This window comes from Quercus lobata, chromosome 8, assembly GCF_001633185.2.
Source record: "Quercus lobata isolate SW786 chromosome 8, ValleyOak3.0 Primary Assembly, whole genome shotgun sequence".
NCBI classification, from domain to species: Eukaryota; Viridiplantae; Streptophyta; class Magnoliopsida; order Fagales; family Fagaceae; genus Quercus; species Quercus lobata.
In genome coordinates, this window is record NC_044911.1 from 22,565,629 (window position 1) to 22,580,945 (window position 15,317).

Sequence of the window (15,317 nt, forward strand, 5' to 3'; positions counted from 1 at the left end):
AGCTATGTCTCACATTTTTTAACGTTAAGATCAAATCAAATTGGGATAGGAAATACCCATGGAACCAGGATATACAAACAATGTCCTTGCTAATTGGCGCTAAAGATTGATTTAATCAGCCTAAAATATATAAGAGACCCACGGGTGGGGGGAGCCATTCTTAGGGGCCTCAGGTTTTAAATAGCCTTAAATACGAGAATGTCTACCTTTAGCCATGGAATCGTATTAGGCACTAAGGCTGTGATGAAAATTGACCATATGGAATAGGCAGTGATGACTGCCAACCGCTTCCATATTCTGTTGAATTTTTGCAGTGGTCAGAGATTTTAAGGAAAATTTATGCTTTGATGAACTAAACAAATGATCATAAGTCATAGTAACGGTTTAAGGAAACACAACATACAAGAGCATAAAAACAGGCACAAGAACATGAGCACAAACGAACAGAAAAGATCTGCCTAGTTACAACATCTCCTTTTCCCCTCCAATACAAGCGTCTTCAATTTACTCCAAGAAGGTCTCCATGACATCGGGGTAGATACCCGCTTCTGAATTCCTATATTCCATAGGTTGGTGCTGATGGTGATCAACGGAAGTTGAAGAAGAGGATGAAGTCATTCTGGCAGGTAAAGTATAACTCCTCTTAAATTTGTTTTCCATCTTTCTTGCACTCTCCGAATGGCTGTCCAAGCTCAAGAACTCATTGGGGTTTGCTCCACCACCATTATGCATATTAGATGCATCTGAATTTGGGTTCGTAGTCTTCCCTTCAAGGATGAGAGAGTGGTGATTTTGGTCTGGTTTGTTTCCCAAACTCTCTGGGTTGAACAACAGCTTGGCATCATCACTACGTCCAGTGAGAGCATTGAAGAAAGACAACCCATTTGGCCACTTGATGTCGTTTTCATGCTCTCCCATCATGTCTTCAATTCGGGTTTCGGATGAATGAGGTAGGAGAAACATGTGTGTCTCATCTTTGGTTTGTGGAAATCCAAGTCTGGCCGTCGGGAAATTGGGTGAAGAAAGCATAGAAGTGGCAGGTGGAAGTGGCCTTTGGCCCCAATTAAAGAGTGGGGCAGGAGGGCGGATTGGAATTGGTGACTGCTTTGAAGGAAGTGAGGAAGAAGAGGAATTGTTTCTGGTTGAAGAAAAGAGTTGGGAGAGGTAGAAACCAGACTGATAGCCTAGAGATTCAAATGTATGCCTCATTCTAAGCACAAAATGGAGGTCTTCAGGTATCTGTTATAACATATATATCATCTATCAGTTTAATCAAACAATTTTCAAAATATTAATGCCTTTGTGCGTGCACAATATGTTTGCAATTAATCTTTATTATGGAAAATTTATTATTAGAAAATCAAGCAAATATATAATAATTTCCTACAAAATAAATAATCAATTAATAAAAAATAAAAAGAAAAAAGAAGAAAAAAATAAACTCACAATCTTGCAGGAACCCAACTGTAAAAGACCATGGCCAGCTTGAATTACAGCTATTGTCTGGTCAAGGAGTTAATTAAGGAGCACAAAAGTCTAAGTAATTGAATGAGTAGTCCAAAATCGGAAAAATTTTAACAAAAGACTAGCAATAGTGATAGAACTGTTTGTATTCTGACCTGAATACCGGAATCAAATTGATCAGTCCACTCAGGAGGAAGCTGCATTAAATAGCACCAAAATAGAGAGGTTAACCTCAATCATTGCTATAGTACCATGTAACCAATAGCAGACCAGACTAACATAGATATTTGGTGGAATCTAATACATATACATAGAACTGAAATAGAAGTCAGAAGTCACAAACTTCTTCTTTTTTTTTCTTTTTTTCTTTTTTTTTTTTGAGTAAGGAGAAGAAAAAAAATCATTGATGTATGGATTTTACTGCATACAGCATCAAAAGAACTCTGCCAGTAGTTGGAGATGTTTGGTTCACATTCGGTTGGTTCTTTGAAAACCCATTTATGGCACTTATCAGATGCAACCTTTCCCATTAACCTGTCGAAACCATTTCAACCAATCAGACCCCATATACATTATATAATAAGCATGCTTCACCTTTATATCTCTCTCTACTATCTATGGTACAAAATTTTCATTTGTGAGAGACATAGAAATAAAACCACAACCAGAAAATAAATAAAACAAAACACCTACCCAGTACCCACCCTTCTCCATAATTATATAACTGAATGGACATCTTGCTGAAGGATCTTCTAACAGGATCTTCACCGTCAATCTCTTCCAGACAATCCCCAACTCTTCCCCGACAGAACCCATCTTCCCACATCAACATCCTTCACAAAATTTGACAAACAAAAAATTATATCTTTTCAGAAAATTATTGAAACTCGTAGGACCCAAGTGACAAAATTACCGAATACCCATCTCAAATTATCGATCATAAAAAACTTAAAAAGACCCATCTCCAATTAACAAAATTCACACTGTAGTTGCTCTAAAAGAAAAAGAGTAAATAGTGCTCTGCCTCGTTTCAGAGCAAAGGACAGAAAATAATGCAAACTGTGTTGAACTAAGCTGAGCTTACAAGCTGCCGTTGTCGTCTCCAACTTTGCACCCATTACCACCTCTGACTCTTCTGCAATAATAGGAAGAGAAGCAGCTCAATTAAAAGCATAATAAAAAGGCACAGAGAGGTAATAAAAGAGAGAGAGAGAGAGAGAGATACGGGCGAGGACGGATGGTCCAGAAGACAGAGTAAGTCCAGTCTGAGTTGAGACAGACGCTTCTGAGGGCCTCATGAAGGGCCATCATCCCAACAGCTTCTTTGCTCCTATCTGATGCTCCTGAGCCCACCATCTCTCTTTCTCTTTCTCTGTCTCTTTCTTTCTAACACTAAATATATATGCCTTTTCTTTTCTTTTCTTTTTATTTCTCTTTCACTTCTTCACACACTTATTAGAGAGTTTCCTTTCCTCTTCTCTTCTCTTATCTCCTCTCAACCTCTGAAACACTGTCTAGGTTCTTCTAAGTTCTAACTCAACTCAATTTTTATCTTCTTTTGCAGCCCTATAATGTTTAACAACCACAAAGAGTACTCTTTCATCTCTCTCTCTCTCAGTTGTGTATGTTTTAGTTGGCTCCCTTTCTCTCTCTACTACTCTTCTGTTTGTACTACCAAGTAAACAGGTTTGGTAATCCTGATACAGGTGAGTAAAAAAAGCAAGAGAGAGAGAGAGAGAGAGAGAGAGATGAATGTTGGAAGTATTAATAAACCATGAAAAACTGTGGGGACAGCTTTTATCCTCTTTCTCTGTCTCTTGCAAAGCACAACAGTGAAAGTGAGGGAAAAATAAAAAGCTGAGGTTTCTGATATGAAAATTACATTTTTACCCTTTTCCTTTGTGAGAAATTTCAGTTTGGTTGCAGGGTTAGGTTCGGCTAGTCAGAGCTGCTTGTTATGATTAAACCCATTTTGGTAGAGTGGGGTGGCTAGGCATAGATTTGCTCTTGAAAGTACTCATTGCCTTTGTGAGTGTCATTGTCTCCTAGTAGTTGAAATCAAGTAAAAAATAAAGATAAAAATGATTTTTTTTTTTTTTTTTTTTTTGGGTACAATATGTGAAAGGGTGAATGATTGGAATTTTAAGTTCCCTTAGAATAATGAGTTCATCAAAAAAAAAAAAAAAAAAAGTTCCCTTAGAGTTAGAATAATGCCTTCGAATTACATAACTCTTCATAAGAACATCCAAAATTACCTTTTGTGGCAGTAAACACTACCAAATAAAATGTTTTACTTCAATAATCCGAAGAGCGTTTATGATGAAGAAAAGAATTTATTAGTTCTCTTCTCTAAACAATGATCATCACGCATGCTAATGTTATACATTGATGCGAATGGACAGAACTTTTGATGTCATTTTCTTTGTTTGATGTATATGTATAGTTTCTAAAATTGGTACAATGTAGTTATTTTATAAAATCATTTATTTATCAATCTACAAAATGTAAGGATTAGAAAAGGCTCTTGAAACTAAAAGCCCAAGAGAAACTTAAATTATTCATGTGGAATTAGCTTGGCAGATAATCTTATTTTAGTCAGTGATAAGTAAAATAATCCACATAAAGGAAAAGGAGTGCAATTCTTTGTGAGGCAGAATAAGAATTCCTACAAAAGTTATTCATTGAATGTCCAATGACAAAAATCATTTGGACTAACTCCCTTTGGCCCTTTACATTTTTTTATAAAAAAAATTGATATTGAGTTCAATTCCTTAACCAATTGGGTTAAGTTTGTGATTCGATTTCAAGAAAATTTGATACTTTCAAATGAAGAAGTAAGGAAATTTATGGACCAAAATGGGCTTTTACCTCTTTCTCACAAACTTTCCAATAAAATGCCCCATGTCTGAAACTATTTAGGGAAATGCCCTTATTTTGAAAATGGAGTTTCAAATGTAAAACTCGATTTTTGGAAAATCGAGTTATAGCGAACGTGGACTTAGATAAAAAAAAAAAAAAAAATTCTGGAACTCGAGTTCCATGAACTGGAGTTTCAAAATTTTTTTTTTTTTTAATTTTCAGTTCGCTATAACTTGATTATCCAAAAATCGAGTTTCAAAACAGGAGTATTTCCCTACTTAATTTGAGAAAAAAGGCATTTTGTTGGAAAGTTTGTGAGAGAGGGGCAAATGCCCATTTTGGCCAAATTTGTGTTATTTGCAACTATTTGTTGTAATATAATATAGACAACAAAAAACTGCATCATAAGGCAGCCTAAAAAATAGGTGATTGATTTTTTTTTTCTTAATTAGACATATTAAATATAGAATAATTATTTGACATATTGGGAATCTGTGGCTAAGGAGGCCTCCAAATACTACCTACGGAATCCCCCCATTCCTTGTTTTGTGAAATATAACTTTGATGCAACCATTAGTAAGGAATGAGCAGACATATTAGCCATTGTCAAAAACCACAATGGAGAAATCATTTTTGAATGGATGGAGATAATTGAAGATTAAGACCCTAAGAAGAAGCCAAAGCGGCTCATTTAGGAGCAAAGAAAAAGCAGCAAGCTTAGGGTTTACTTTTGTCGTTTGTGAAGGAGATGAATTGAATGTGATCCAGCCACTTCAAAGTTTAGAGGCTTCCACATATTGGGCAATTGAAAACATAACAACTAGTAATAAAATTGTTTTTAAATTCCTTTACTGATTTGTATTAATCATATGTTTAGAGAATCTAATTTTGTTGTCCATAATATTACTAAATAAACTCTTTTTATCTAGGTGTGAGGAAATACCACTTCTTCTATCCCTGATTTTTGCTGAAGGATTCAGGACAAAGATGGTTATGCTTCCTGCTTCTGTAAGTTCTTTCCCTTTTAATGTTATTCTTATTCAGTCCCAAAAAAAAAAAAAAAAAAAAAAAAAAAAAAATCAATAATTCACACCCCAAAAAATCATCTATGTGATGGTAAAACGCCTAATTCAGCCTATTTTGATATCGGGTGGTTTTGACCATTTTGTAGATACCAAAGTTTTGAAACCCGGACCATTCAAAGAACTGGGAAAGGAAGAGGTTCAAGGTTTTCAAGGTCGAACCGTGATGACGTCAAAATTAATTTGATATTAATTAAAATACAAATAAATGTATTAAATGTGTAAAAATATGAAAATTTACCCTTAAAAAAATATTATTCAGTTAAAAAAACTTTCAAATGTATTTTTGTTATTTTTATAAAGTGAATAGAAAATAATAAATATAAACTAGCTTTAAAAAATTGTATTTATTAATCTTTCGAATAAAAAAATGCATTTTAATTTAAAATAAAATCATTTTTAACATAAATTTACAATTTTCATATTCATATTTATTGATGTGAAAGAATAATTCTTGAAGAAAAAAATAGAAAATACTATTAAGTAAATAGTGATAAAATTAAATCCAAAACTATTAATCTTGTAAAATTAAAATAAATAAAATATAAATGTCAAGAAGCACACAAGGAAGCCTACTAGTTTAGTGGGTAGCATGTTGGACAAAAGTAAAAACTCCTACAAGGTTGCTTGTTCCATACCTAGAGCATACGTTTTTCTCAATTAATTTCAGGACCTGTTTTCTCTGGCTAAAGAACCAGATTGGGGCTTGGGTCACGGATAATCGGGTCGGATCGTCCGGTCTGGTCCAAATTTAACAACCTTGATCTACTTGAACTTTAAATAAAAGGTAAATTTGTGATAATGTCTTATGTGTGCTTCAAAGAGTTTGCTTTCCTAGATGTTTTATTCCCTTTTCACAATCATGTTTTCTGATGGGACAACAAGCTCTTTCAACGCCTATGATTTGGCAAAAAGTATGTTGGTTTTATATAAGATTTCACTCCATGACTTAGTTTCTTTTTATCATATGATATCCGTAACCTATCCAAAAAAAAAACAAAATCCATAATAGTCACATTGTTAAAGTTCAAATACACATTAAAATCTCCCATTTGTTCTAGGTTGAAAATGTGAAATAGATATCAAATTTGATTTTGCAACCTCCAAAAGTAAGGGGACAAACCGTGAACCATACAACCTATATGCCATTAGAAACATGGTGCTTTTGAAATGAAAAACCGATAAACATGGTTCATTGAATATTCGTATATTATGCAAAAAGTTTCTTCTTATTCTTCTTTTTTCCTTTTTGCATGGACCTGCAAAATGCTATTCATTTCGTTGTTTGGTTGAAATGAACACGGTTATTGTCAAACTTGCCAAACAACCCTAAACCATTTTCTATCACCATAATGTGAAGGATAATTAAGACAATTGGCTTGGCTCAGAATCTTTACCAGTCAAAAGAGATAGGATGGATTCTGATTGTTAGATTTAATTAATACTTAAAGGGAATATGATATTGTTATTATGTCAGTTTATAAGGACGAACTTAGAGTAATCATCATAAATTCGTACTATTGTATGTGCAAGAAAGGTTTAAAAAAAAAAAAAAAAAAAAGGTATAGTCATTTGGGCGCCCCTCCTTTTTTTAATTGACTAACATGTCTTCATAATTAAGGAAATTAGAAAAACCAAGATTGCCCTTTATTGGTATTGGATAGTTAATTAATTAACAATTTTTTTTTTTTCACTTAAGAATGGAATGCTTATAGCACCTCTAGTTCATTTTCTATGTAATTCTAATTAATTTTGTTGCTAAATTTTATCATTCACTTATTTTTCTTCCTCTTTTTTTTATTCTTTTTTTGAATGGTTCACCTATTCTTTTTAAGCATTTCTAATTTCTTTGCTTTAGCTTGGTTTCAAGTCTATTTGTTATTTACTTAGATATATTTAGTCAAAATCTGTCTTTTTTTTTTAATAAAGGTATAATGGCATTTTTACACAGATTCTAATTTCACAATTACTAAACCTTTCTTCAAAAAAAAAAAAAGTACTAAACTTAAATTGTACAAAAAGGAAACAAAATTCTATCCTTAAAAAGAAAATTTTTTTTTTTAAAAAAAAGTCCACTTTTCCTTTTATGCTATTCTTAAATAAACAACCATTGCAAATATATATATATATATATATATATATATGTGGAAAATAATAAAATAGATAGAAAAACTATTCAAATTGATTTTTGTCACTAAACCACTTGACTCAGCTCGTACCACCCGACTCTCTCTCTTACGAATGAGCTTGGGTTTGATCTCACGAGGGCTTGTCCCCCTTTAAATCTTCTTGCTGCAAAAATATCTTACAAAATTATTTTTATCATTTTTTAAGAAGATTTTTATCAATGTTATAAAATGCAAAATTTATTAATCATTATCCTTTTTCTTTTAATACATTCAATAGTTGGGGAGAGGAAATTTATACTTTGAGTATCCTCATTGAAAACACTAAAAAAAGCTAATTGAGTTACAAAACTTTTTTTGGCTTTTTTTTTTTATTCTTTTTTATAATTCAATAATTGAAAAAAAAAAAATGAATTTAAATCCTAAATATCTTATTGGAAACATCAAAATATATCAATTAAGTTACAATGTTCTAGGCAGTTTTTTTTTTTTTTTTTTTTTTTTACTATATAAAAGTGACAGGTAATCTTAAAAGGTTAGAATATTTCCATAAGTGGAAGCTTTTTTAGCCAAAATAAATTATTGCTTTTTAAAACTTGTGTATTTTTAAGTAAGACAATTTTAAAGGGAAATGAAACTTTCATAGTTTCCTGTTATATTATTTCTTCATGTTTAGCCTTATGTTTAAGAGTTTATAAAAGCCCTATGTTTAAGAGTTTATAAAAGAATGGAATTGAGTGGAATGGTATAAAATAAAAAAGAATGAAAACAAATTGAAAATAATTAAAAAAATTTATGTCCGTTGTTTAAATTTTGAAAGAAGAGAAATGGAATGAAAACTAACATTGTTTGGAAGGTAATGGTAGTGAATACTTTTACAACAACATTAATATTATATTATGCCAATTTTTAATAAAATAGGGGCTGGGTATAGGCATTTAAGGGCAAGAAAAAAATATGTGCATTATGAGGCTGTAAAATTCTTTAAAACATATTCCATTCCATTAAATTCCTCTCATTTTTTGGAGGGATAATTAAAATGGGCTTATTAAGAGGTAATGGAATGGACTATTCCTTTCTTTCCTCCTATTAAACTATCAAATGAGAGAATGAAAAGGATATTCTTTATAAGAAAAATTCTTTTCATTCCTTTTTTTTTTTTTTAGCTGCTTTATTATTTAAGGAGAAATGAAGCTTTCATATTTCTCCGTTATATTATTTAACTCAACAATAGTGTGAAAAAAACTATGGTTCTTTAAAACATGCACATTTTTAGGTACAAGACTTTTATTTAATAAAACTTTGATATTTCCCCATTATATTATTTAACTTCACAATAAAGTGGTTTCACTTAATAGTTGTGAAAAATATTGTATGCAACATTGCTCAAAGTACTACAAAGGCCACCTAATTAATTTCAACTTGTTTACTTTTAAATTCATGTTTAGAGAGAGAGAGAGAGAGAGAGAGAGATTGTTTCGCTAAAAGCTATAGCTTTTAGTTTTTTCCTTTTGCCTAAGCTTTTTTTTTTAAATAACAAAACTAGTTTTACTGAAAATAAATTAGTTATCAACTTTTTATCACACATTTAACAAAAAAGTTACCAAAAATTATATTGTTTAATAAATAATATGTAAATAAATTATTAAAAACTACAAGATTACCAAACACACACTAAAAGTCACACTCTTTTTTCCGTACCTTCAAATCCTTATATATCTAGAAATGAGTCAGAAAGCAAATATAATACTTTCATCATGGCATGTCACTACTTTCTTAGAAGTTAGATCGAAAATCATTTCTTTTGTTCATCCACTATAATAGAAAGATCAAATAATATAATGATGAGATTTTAACATAAAAACACACCACAAACTAGACTTGATCAGAATTTGATATTTTTAAGGTATATGTCTAGGTTTTGGGAACTGATAAGTACCAACTTTTAACCCTAGTTACACCCTTTTTACCTTCAAATCCTTATAAATCTAGAAAGAAGTGAGATAGCAAATATACTCTCATCATTCCACCAAAAAAAAAAATATACTCTCATCATTGCATGTCACTACTTTGTTATTATTATAAGTTAGATAGCCATTCAAAAAAAAAAAAGTTAGATAGAAAATCATTTTATTCATTTAAGTATAATGAAAAGAAGAAGATCAAATAAAAAGAAAAAAAAGAAGAAGATCAAATAATGCCATGCATGTACTGAACTGTCTTTTCACCGACAAGGGGGTTCTAGTAGTCAAATGCGACTAGAGTGCTCTAATCATTTAGCCATTAAGAACAAATTGCAGGGTATTATTATAGTAAGTATTAAAGTTAACAAAGGTAAAAGGAATAGTAAGGTTAAGGCATCACGTGCTCACGTGCCATGGCAGTGAGTCGGTGCATCGTTTCTCATAAAGAAAACGAAGCGCACGAATTGCGGGGCTCTGCGTGCTATACTTGCGACACCCTTCGTCCTTATAACCACGCGCTCCACATCACACTCCCCGTATCATGGAAAGTACGTATTGATGACCTCATATCAATATTATATGATATATCTTATAATATATATATATATATATACATATATTGTGGGAGGACTAGAATCCGAGAATAGGGGCATGTGAGAGAAGTCCAATGTCAAAAGAATAGACCTCGAAAGGCACTGACAACAAGCTCTCGGGAAAGATATAAACAACTCATCACAAGTACAGGAATATTACGATGCCCGAGGACCCTGAGAATACTAACATGTCCACAGAAGGATCGAGAGCCTGTTTTGAAGACCATCAGGTATAAACCGAGAAAGAGGATGAAGATTTGTCGTCAAGTAAGGAAGGGAAGAATGTAGATAAAACATCTATCACCTCCGCATTCAATGCTCTAAATCCACTTAGCTGGCCGCATTAATGAAAAAATGACTCCTGAACGGTGTCATCACAGCTCATACCCTAATTTAAAAACCTTCCAATGAAGTCCCGATGAGACAAGTATCAAGGAAAATGAATCCCAACCCTCCAAGTGGAAAGCTAAGATACAACTTGGAAGACTATATAAGGCAGAGAAGCCTCTATGAAAGAGAGGAAAAAAAAAAAAAAAAAACATCGGAGAGCAAAGAGACATAGAAAATTGTGATTGCAATCTAAGAACAAGTGTAATTTGTATCTCGAACCAAACCTGAGGAACATAATATAAGCCATCCAAAGCTATCTTTAACCAACTCTCACGTCATATAATTATAATTAACGTTAATCCTTTCAATTCTAGTTAGTTCAATCCATCTAAATAGGGGTATTAAATGTTGATTGGCATCCTATTTCTACAAATTAATTGTGTGAGGAAAAAACTTATTTTTGCCCACCACATATATATAATACAAATTGTAAGGAATAAAATTGTAAAAATAAAATTTTAGAAAAAATTCAATTTAAACTCTATGGTTTAGAGTTTTGATTTCAAAAAATTAATTTAGAGGTGTAACAAATTAACTTTTTTAGTCTTGAAAGTAAAAAAATTAAATCCTAATATTTTTTATAGTAAAAAACTTAAAAAATATATTTTCGAAAGTAATAAATTAAACCCAATATTTTTAAAAATAATAAATTAAAACCCCAATATATATAAAGCTCAAACATAATGTATGAGGTTTAATAATTTATTTTATGAAATCTCAAGGTTTTTTTACTTTTGAAATCATAGGGTTTAATATGCTACTATTTAAAATTTTTGAAGTTAATTTTTTACTTTCATAATTACAATGTTTATTTATTACATACTATAAAGTTTAAGGTTTCATAATGTAATTTTTCCCAAAAAAAGTCATAAGTATTAATTTGGTTAATTTTAATTAGAAAAACACACTTTCATATAAGTTTATTATTAGTAATAAATTATTAGCACCAATCATTTCATGTTATCTCACAAATTATTATAAAGTCTTATCACCGTACACCTTTAGCATGATAGTTACTCTACAAGTACAAGTTCTTATTGGTTGAAAATAGCAAGAGATAAGATTCAAATCTATAAGAGGAAACTCTGCACACATATACACTAGAATATGATTTCTATCTCAAAAAAAATAAATAAAAAAGCGTTAAAAACTTTGTTACTCCATACTTATTTAATTTTATATGAAAATACAAAAGATACTGTTAATTTTATTATAAAATTTTTACAAACTATGGTGATAATAATTAATCATATCAATAACAAAATAAATAAAAATTGTATTATTCTTATATATTATAATTTTGTTTAAATATATATATATATATATATATATTAAAGGAGATTTTGAAGAGTAAAGCCTGGAGCGTGAATCGATAGCGCGTGGGATTGGTAGTTGTAAAAACGTACAAAATGTGCGCATCAATCTAAATCCCGGGGCAACCTCACTTCCGCATTGACCGGCCCGGGCCTCGCTCCAAACCCATGACCGTATCTTTTGTAGGTCCCACTTTCAAATCCTCCTACTTCTAATCTCTTAACCTAACCCTATAATATCAATCTTTCTTAACCTTTGCTCTATAACCCTCAGCAGCAAAAATTAAACATATATACATTTTTTAAAATAAAATGATAATGTATTTCTAACCTTTTATAATAATAATAATAATATATATATATATAATGCAAATCTTGAATATAATATACTAACATTTATATAACAAATGGAGAAGTAGAGCACCCGTGGTCCAGATACTGCACCCAAGAGAGAGAATCAAATTTATATATCACAGTTTCTCAAAAAAAAAAAAAAAAATTATATATCACAGGATAAGCTCTGGGTTTTTTTAAAAATATATTTTTCTTTAGATTGTACTCTAATTTTTTATTTTGTTAACCTAAAACATAGGATATTCTTGTCTTCAACTCTTTTTTTTAGAGGAAACAATAGTAGACTTTATTAATTGAGAATCATAATATACAATGGAGTAGGGAAAGAGGGATATTCTATTAACTAAATAGTGACCCTCTCATTCTCTTTTGCAACACTAACATACGCAAGAGTAGCACGATTACATTATAAAGAAAGAAAAAAAAAAAAAAGGAAAATCTTCAACATCCAAACTACTGTAAGAAAAGCAAATCCTCATTTCAAAGTCTTTGAATGCCCAAAAAACCAGGAAAAGTGCCAAATAACACCTTCTTGAATTACGAGGACATCAAAATAATGAATTTTTCTTTCTTTCTTTCTTTTTTTTTTTTTTTTTTGTGTTTTAAGGCTGAGAATTTTCATGGATTGAATTGGGGTTGAGTACCAACCCCAATGGTGGGAGCAAATGATTGAAAATTGTCTTTTTGAATCGATTGCTTTTTTTGTTTATGACTAATATCAAGGTCTGTGGTAGGATCAATGCTCCAGCAAGCCGCTTTGTAGGTACTAGCATAGAGGTGGATGAATCCTTAGAATTCGAATTTGCCTTATTCCTTATAACCCGCTTCCAGCTACGTAAGGATGCAATCTTCAATTCTAGATTCTCAGTAGTTACATCAGATTAGGATTCCATCTTTATATCCTCATAAATATCAGGCAGTTTCTCAAAAGGAATTTCGAAATTCCTAGCTTCTGTCTCAGAACCCGAAAAGCTGTGTTGTTAAGGTTTAGTGGTTGAGGAAGACTTAAATATCTCTGCAACATGATTTTTGGCCTTATCACAATTTTCGGACTCATGATAAATATACGAATTATCCACCAACTTCAAGTTTGTATCCGAACATGGAGTAACCAAATCTGATTGGATAGGACAGTTATCCTTATCAGAGTTTGAATTGGATGAAACCTCTATATTCTTAGCTGCTTTATCAGTTTGAAATTTCAAAAATCCCATGGAAATAGGAGCTAATTCTTTTTCTCACGCTAGAGCTGATTTGTCTCCTTCTGGCATCGTACCAAACGGCACCAATTTCCCCGATTTAACCATCGTGGCTGCCATATTTACTCTGATTCGAAGGAAAGGGCCCCAGGCAAGCCCACTTTTAGGTGCATCCACCATAATGAGCTCCCCCATTTTATTGCCAATACGGGTTCCAACAGCCTTGTTCATACTTTTTATAAGGATATTAAAAATACGAATCCAAAAGGGAGAATGGCTGAATGTGACATTGGCTGGGCTAGAATCACCATGCAAACGCTTCATCAGAATCAATTTATTATCAAAGGACCATGGGCTTTTATCAATTACAAACGTCAAGTGCTCTTCTGAACTGAAAATAGCGATAAAGAGATTTTGTCCAACCTCTCTGATGGTTACGCCCTGATTAGAGTGCCAAAGATTGCCACAAGTAGCTTTAAATGCTTCTTTGTTGAAATCTTTATTGGTCTGCAGCTTGAACAAAATACTATACTATGCCTGCTGTTTGGAACCTACAACTTCAAAAACTTGCACCATCATAACCCCTTTTTCCTCTTTGAAAGTTTGAAATGTTTCCAAAGTTCTTCCATCGATTCATCCATGATGAATAAATTGACAAAGAAAATGTTGGTGCAAACACAATAATAATGGAAATAATACATAGAGAAACTAAATAATATTTCTGAATATTATTTATTTAAAGAGAGAAATTATATAACACTATTTGGCCTGAGGCACAGCTCTCGCTCTCATTAAGAAGATTCAAACACTTGGTTGACTAAATTTTGTAACCGGTGCAGACCTTCTCTAACTTGTCTCCCCCAAGATACAACAACTCAACAAGTGTTGTATGGCTAGTACAACCTCTGCATACCTCTCCCCTTGAGCACGTATCTAGTCCAATATTTGAGACAATTCATGTTAGCCTATTACTCACCACAATTAAAAACAATAAAATAGTCTCTCTCCTTTTGAATGTGGGATTAAACATTTTCACTAACTCCTCATCTTCCATATTCACTCCCACATCTTTACATTTATATTGTAACATTTATTCATTATAATTATTTAATATTAAAATTCTCCAACAATCCCTCACTCATTTTAATATTAAATTTTAGTTAAAGAGAGATTACCAGGCAAAGATGGATCACTATGCATCATGATGGTGTGCTCTGCATTGAACTTTCACTTAGTAAAACAATGATCTCAGGACTATTTTAGGGAAATTAAGTGTCACTACTTATACATAACAACCTAGGTGTTACATGAGCTTTTATAGCTTCCACTTTACGGCCGTGTGCTGATCCCAGTTTCATGAGTGTATTTGAGATTAAGTCCAAATCTAATAGGGAGCAGCCCCACCCCCACACTCACATAGGTGAAATTTTGTCAAGGGTGCTCCTGTAATTCTGACACCCTACTCATACGAGCTACAAACTTCATTAAGAGTTTCTTACTCAACATCTCCACATTACAGGATAAATGTACTTACATCATAGAGATGAACAATTAAAAAATTATTTACAAAATAAATAATTAAAAAAATAAATAGTGCATTTCTTACAACCATCGTATGATTCGTTTTTCCCATTGAACCCAATTCTCAAGATCTTTGGTCCTTGGGTTAGGTATCCTCATATATGGCTCATGATTCTATGGACTTTAGTCCCATCTCCCTCGATGTATTCCAGACCCTCTCTTTTGCCAAGGCCTTGGTAAATGGATCTGCAAGATTATCATTAGATTAAATATAATCCACAAATATGATGCCACTATTCAAATAAGATCGCACGGTACTAAGCTTTCTTCTTATAGGTCTGGATTTACCGTTGTAGTAAGGATTTTTAACTCTACCAATTGCGGCAATGCTATCATAGTGAATTAATATAAGTGGAATTGGCTTTTCCCAAAGTGAAATTTCATATAACAAA

General features: G+C 32.0%; 1 protein-coding gene across 1 annotated transcript; it reads right to left on the reverse strand.

Annotated features, from left to right (window-relative positions):
- Positions 1-308: 308 nt before the first annotated feature.
- LOC115958543 (protein RICE SALT SENSITIVE 3) lies at positions 309-3,211 on the reverse strand. The gene is made up of 7 exons (XM_031076959.1): positions 2,690-3,211; positions 2,549-2,599; positions 2,169-2,297; positions 1,893-1,998; positions 1,620-1,661; positions 1,447-1,503; positions 309-1,239 (listed from the first exon to the last, which is right to left on the reverse strand). Exons 1-7 carry the CDS (start codon positions 2,818-2,820, stop codon positions 505-507), a joined length of 1,251 nt encoding a protein of 416 aa, XP_030932819.1. The 5' UTR covers positions 2,821-3,211; the 3' UTR covers positions 309-504.
- Between the last annotated feature and the right edge of the window lie 12,106 nt (positions 3,212-15,317).